General features: G+C 40.4%; 1 protein-coding gene across 1 annotated transcript in view; it reads left to right on the top strand.

Moving 5' to 3' along the window:
• LOC107731659 (uncharacterized) overlaps positions 1-6,531 on the top strand; it is a 24,831-nt gene that overhangs the window by 10,376 nt on the left and 7,924 nt on the right. The window contains exons 11-13 of the mRNA XM_016542809.1: positions 3,692-3,970; positions 4,146-4,184; positions 4,682-4,753. Of these exons, the coding sequence (XP_016398295.1) occupies positions 3,692-3,970; positions 4,146-4,184; positions 4,682-4,753 (390 nt within the window). The remainder of the gene's footprint in view (positions 1-3,691; positions 3,971-4,145; positions 4,185-4,681; positions 4,754-6,531) is intronic.

Genomic DNA, 6,531 nt, shown 5'->3' with positions numbered 1-6,531 from the left:
GGACAAGCTACTGAATCATTGAATGCTGAAACACCTGCTGCTATGTTTTTGTTATTTACCAGCACATTTCTAGCAGATTCAAACCACATCAATGTGACATTTGACTGTTTCTCCAGCAGGACGAGAGAGAGCTTGTGAAACATCAGACAGCAGTGTGACTGCAGTCAACTGCAGCCATGGCTCTCTGGAGAAAGTCATTCAAAATGGTAATTTAAATGGAATATCAGTGTGTTTCTGTTCTACATTGAAGAAATCTCATTTACATTCAGGGCAGCTCACAAAAGTGTTTTCATGTTTTCGTGCATTTCATGCATGTTTACATGCAGAAGGTTGCGTGCTGCTGTGCTTGTGTACCTCACGTATGACGTATAATACACTGACCAGCCATTACATTAAAACAACCTGCATAAATTGGACAAAACCTTGAGACAAAATTGGACAAAATCCTAAATGAGTACCTATAGAGTAGTATTGTGTTTTTCATATCTCCATAGAGTCTTTAGTTTGATCAGATTTGTTAAACAAAGTCACAGCTTTATGCTTCTCTCTGAAAACAGCCGAGCTCCTGGAGGCACGCCGTGGGCGGAGCTAAACGGTCACGAACACTTTGCGCCGATTGCCAACAAAACACATAAATTTAATGCAGATTTACTTACCGCCTGCAGTTCCTTATTTATGACCGGGATCTTTTATCGATGGGGTTGCTCCATCATTCAGCATCAAACGATGTACAAATCCAGTGTCGAACTGCGCCTTGTTTATAAAACATTCGTCACCGAAATTACGGGAACTAACAAACACACTTGTGAAACTCTGTTGCTGCCCTGGAAAAACAAACTGCATCCACTGTTCACGTAACACTGGGTCCTTTTGAAGCGGAACAAGGTTAACTTTCCCTCACAAGCAAAAACACACTTCTTTTGATTCTTCTCAAGCAAGTCCTGTGCAGTGTTGCCGACTACTTCTGTAAATGAAGCGCGCTGATGGGAGCACTCTTGCTCTCACTCCGGTTGATGTGTGCATGTGCTCGCCTTTGCGATTTAATCTTGAGTACTAATAGATTAGTATTGCATCGTTCATTTCTCTGAAGAGTCTTTAGTTTTATCAGATTTATTAAAGACAGATACAGCTATACGCTTCTCTCTGAAAACAGCCGAGCTCCTGGAGGCACGCCGTGGGCGGAGCTAAAGAGTCACGAGCATTTGCGCCGATTGCCAACAAAACACATAAATTTAATGCAGATTTACTTACCGCCTGCAGTTCCTTATTTATGACCGGGATCTTTTATCGATGGGGTTGCTCCATCATTCAGCATCAAACGATGTACAAATCCAGTGTCGAACTTTTTTTTTTAAAACTTTGCCCATGTTTAGCATGAGAATCCAACTCTTTAAAAGTGTAAATAACTCAGAAATGCATGACGAAACTGCATCCACTGTTCATGTAACACTGGGTCCTTTTGAAGCGGAACAAGGTTAGCTTTCCCTCACAAGCAAAAACACACTTCTTTTGATTCTTCTCAAGCAAGTCTGTGCAGTGTTGCCGACTACTTCTGTAAATGAAGCGCGCTGATGGGAGCACTCTTGCTCTCACTCCGGTTGATGTGTGCATGTGCTCTTCCGGGAGAAGTGCTCATACATGGACTTCCGCTTTTCATGACGTCATGAAGGGACGTACTCAAAAAAAAATAAAACTTTCTGAAACTTTTTTGAAACCAGAAGGAGTATATTTGGCACAGAATTACTCCATCATATGTCCAACTGAAGACGAGGTTGAATCCACAGGAATCGGACCAAACCATGATGGGACCTTCCAGCTGAGGAAGAGTGTGGAGATCCAGGAGAATGAAAAAGCAGAATATGATTGTTTTGTGTCCCACAAAAACTTCAAATCAATCATCATAAAACTGGGTAGGTAAACTGAAAGCATTAAATCACAAGCATCATAATGACTTTCAGATGTCATTCAGAGTTCAAATATTCAGATAGTTTTCCATCTTTACTTGTGTGTATGAAATATTATGACCCGACACATTGAGATTAAATGTGTATGATTATTGTTGTGTATCATTGTTGCGTTTTCATGGACAAGCTACTGAATCATTGAATGCTGAAACACCTGCTGCTATGTTTTTGTTATTTACCAGCACATTTCTAGCAGATTCAAACCACATCAATGTGACATTTGACTGTTTCTCCAGCAGGACGAGAGAGAGCTGGTGAAACATCAGACAGCGGTGTGACTGCAGTCAACTGCAGCCATGGCTCTCTGGAGAAAGTCATTCAAAATGGTAACTCCATTTTAAATGGAATATCAGTGTTTCTGTTTCTACATTGGAGAAATCTCATTTACATTCAGGGCAGCTCACAAAAGTGTTTTCACGTTTTCGTGCATTTCATGCATGTTTACATGCAGAAGGTTGCGTGCTGCTGTGCTTGTGTACCTCACGTATGACGTATAATACACTGACCAGCCATTACATTAAAACAACCTGCATAAATTGGACAAAACCTTGAGACAAAATTGGACAAAATCCTAAATGAGTACCTATAGAGTAGTATTGTGTCCTTCATATCTCCATAGAGTCTTTAGTTTGATCAGATTTGTTAAAGAAAGTCACAGCTTTATGCTTCTCTCTGAAAACAGCCGAGCTCCTGGAGGCACGCCGTGGGCGGAGCTAAAGAGTCACGAGCATGAGTACGCCTATGATGGAGAGGACTTTATTTCTTTTGATATTGCAGCGTCTCAGTGGGTCGCCTTAGGTCAAGCAGCTCTACCGATTGAAATGACGGGAACAAACACACTTGCGAAACTCTGTTGCTGCCCTGGAAAAACAAACTGCATCCACTGTTCATGTAACACTGGGTCCTTTTGAAGCGGAACAAGGTTAGCTTTCCCTCACAAGCAAAAACACACTTCTTTTGATTCTTCTCAAGCAAGTCATGATGATGACCATTAGGAAATATTGCACATCTCTGCCTGAAGACAAGGTTGAATCCACAGGAATCAGACCAAACGATGATGGGACCTTCCAGCTGAGGAAGAGTGTGGAGATCCAGGAGAATGAAAAAGCAGAATATGATTGTTTTGTGTCCCACAGAAACTTCAAATCAATCATCATAAAACTGGGTAGGTAAACTGAAAGCATTAAATCACAAGCATCATAATGACTTTCAGATGTTTTTGATTCTTCTCAAGCAAGTCTGTGCAGTGTTGCCGACTACTTCTGTAAATGAAGCGCGCTGATGGGAGCACTCTTGCTCTCACTCCGGTTGATGTGTGCATGTGCTCTTCCGGGAGAAGTGCTCATACATGGACTTCCGCTCTTCATGACGTCATGAAACGTCATGGGACGTATGGGGTCGTACTCAAAACAAAACAAAAACTTTCTGAAACTTTTTTGAAACCAGAAGGAGTATATTTGGCACAGAATTACTCCATCATATGTCCAAATCGTTTTTTTAAAACTTTGCCCATGGGAAGCAGCTCTACCAACCAAGAGAAAATGGGACAGTGTGCTCATCCTAAACCAGTACACCAAAGGCTACCTGGAGAAAGAGTGTGTGGACTGGCTCAACAAATTCAGAGAATATGGAGACAATGAGCTCAGAAAAGCTTGTGAGTAAATGTACAGTATTGATATTTGTTGTTTATATGCAGATGATTGATAAACAAATTCCTGTGTTTTCAGCTCCTCCAGATGTTCATGTGTTTGCAAGGAAATCCAGTGATGAAACCAAGCTGAAACTCATCTGTATGGCCACCGGCTTCTACGCCAAAGACATGATGATGACCATTAGGAAATATTGCACATCTCTGCCTGAAGACGAGGTTGAATCCACAGGAATCGGACCAAACCATGATGGGACCTTCCAGCTGAGGAAGAGTGTGGAGATCCAGGAGAATGAAAAAGCAGAATATGATTGTTTTGTGTCCCACAGAAACTTCAAATCAATCATCATAAAACTGGGTAGGTAAACTGAAAGCATTAAATCACAAGCATCATAATGACTTTCAGATGTCATTCAGAGTTCAAATATTCAGATAGTTTTCCATCTTTACTTGTGTGTATGAAATATTATGACCCGACACATTGAGATTAAATGTGTATGATTATTGTTGTGTATCATTGTTGTGTTTTCCAGGACAAGCTACTGAATCATTGAATGCTGAAACACCTGCTGGTATGTTTTTGTTATTTACCAGCACATTTCTAGCAGATTCAAACCACATCAATGTGACATTTGACTGTTTCTCCAGCAGGACGAGAGATTTAGCATGAGAATCCAACTCTTTAACAGTGTAAATAACTCAGAAATGCATGACGGTCCCCCTGGTGCATTGTACCATTGACTGCACAAGATCTCTGAACTTGTCTTTTGGTTTCCAAGACATTAGTAGCAGATCCTTAAAAGTCCTTCAAGTTGAAAGGTGGGGCCTCCATGGATCAGATTTTTTGGTCCAGCACGTCCCATAGATGCTCAATAAGATTGAGATCTGGATAACCCGACACATTGAGATTAAATGTGTATGATTATTGTTGTGTATCATTGTTGTGTTTTCCAGGACAAGCTACTGAATCATTGAATGCTGAAACACCTGCTGGTATGTTTTTGTTATTTACCAGCACATTTCTAGCAGATTCAAACCACATCAATGTGACATTTGACTGTTTCTCCAGCAGGACGAGAGAGAGCTGGTGAAACATCAGACAGCAGTGTGACTGGCTCTCTGGAGAAAGTCATTCAAAATGGTAACTCTCTTTTAAATGAAATATGTCTTTCTCTTTCTACATAGGAGAAATCTCATTTACATTCAGGGCAGCTTACATGGGTGTCTTAAGTTTTCAGGCTTTTCACAGAAGATTGTGTGCCCCTGTGCTTGTGTGCATCAGGCATGATCCACAACATTAAAACCACTTGATTAATATCATGTCGCTCCCCCTGGTGCGTTGAGGCATTGACTCCACAAAACCTCTTAACATGTCCTATGGTTTTCCAAGACACCAAGACATTAGTAACAGATCAGCCTCCATGGATCAGATTTTTTGGTCCAGCACGTCCCATAGATGCTCAATAAGATTGAGATCTGGGGAATTTGGAGGCCAAGGCAACACCTTGAACTCTTCATCATGTTTTTCAAACCATTCCTGAATCATTTCTGCAGCGTGGCAGCGTGCATTATCCTGCTGAAAGAGGACGCTGCCATCAGGGAACACCATTGCTATGAAGAGCTGTATGTGGTTTGCAACAATCTTTAGGCAGGTGTGGTACGTGTCAATGGTACATGCCCATGACCCTGACATTGGTTCACCTTTTGCCCTTTCTTGCATCACTGTTGGTAGATACTAACCTCTGCGGACTGGGAACAGCCCACAAGACTTTTAGAGACGCTCTGATCCATTTGTGTATCCATCATTATCTGGCCCTTGTCAAAGTCACTCAGATCTTTTCGTTTGCCCATTTTTCCGGCTTCAAACTAATGAAATTCAAGAACTGACAGCGAACTTGTGTGTTGTTTTTTTGTGGCTTAAAGGGTTACTTCACCCCAAAATGAAAATTTTGTCATTAATCACTTACCCCAATGCCGTTCCAAACCCGTAAATTCTTCGGAACACAATTGAAGATAATTTGGATGAAAACTGGGAGGCTTGTGACTGTCCCATAGACTGCAAAGTAAATTGCACTGTCATGGTCCAGAAAAGTATGAAAAGCATCGTCAGAATAGTCCATCTGCCATCAGTGGTTCAACCGTAGTTCAACCTTCAACTTACTGCCTAATACATCCCACCCCACGATGGGTGCCACTGTAATGATATAAGCAGTTATTCACTTTAGCTGTCAGTGGTTTTAATGTTGTGGCTGATCAGTGTAGCCGTTTTATCAATAAAGATAAATCAACATGAACGTTTTTTTTTGTTGTTTTGTATATTTCTGATTTTCTTTAACTTTATCATCCAATTACTTCTGTTTTCAAATCAAGAATTTTTCATTAGAATTACATAAACAGGGTTGTAGTATTCTTTTCTTGGACTTAAATCCAGCCAATGAGTTTTCCAGTAGAGGGTCTTGTTTGATCCCATTAGGATTGCTGAATACTTTTTGCACGTGAAGGTTGAACTACGGTTGAACCACTGATGGCAGATGGACTATTCTGACGATGTCTTTTATACTTTTCTGAACCTTGTAAGAAATTAACTCATTTATAAGGGAATTCATTATTAATTTTATTTCTAGCTCAGGTTTTGAGAGGAATCGAATCTGAAGATTCGAAGTCAACCTGATTAGAACTGATTTCAAATTTGATAGTTTACACTTTATCAACTACTCGTCCAGCGAGACGTTAACGTCCGTGTATATTAACAATTTGAATATTAGTATTTTCCTTGGCCACAGGTTAATACATAATTTTGATAAGTTATAAGCTACGAGCTAGGTAACGTGATCTGGGCAGAGTTTTAACTTTAAAAATTTTCACAACACCAGACAATACTTCTTTATAAATGAAACATGAATTTATTGGCTATTCTAG

This window comes from Sinocyclocheilus rhinocerous, unplaced genomic scaffold, assembly GCF_001515625.1.
Source record: "Sinocyclocheilus rhinocerous isolate Xijiao unplaced genomic scaffold, SAMN03320098_v1.1 scaffold5418, whole genome shotgun sequence".
Classification (NCBI taxonomy): domain Eukaryota; kingdom Metazoa; phylum Chordata; class Actinopteri; order Cypriniformes; family Cyprinidae; genus Sinocyclocheilus; species Sinocyclocheilus rhinocerous.
This window is presented reverse-complemented; position numbering and strand designations above follow the sequence as displayed.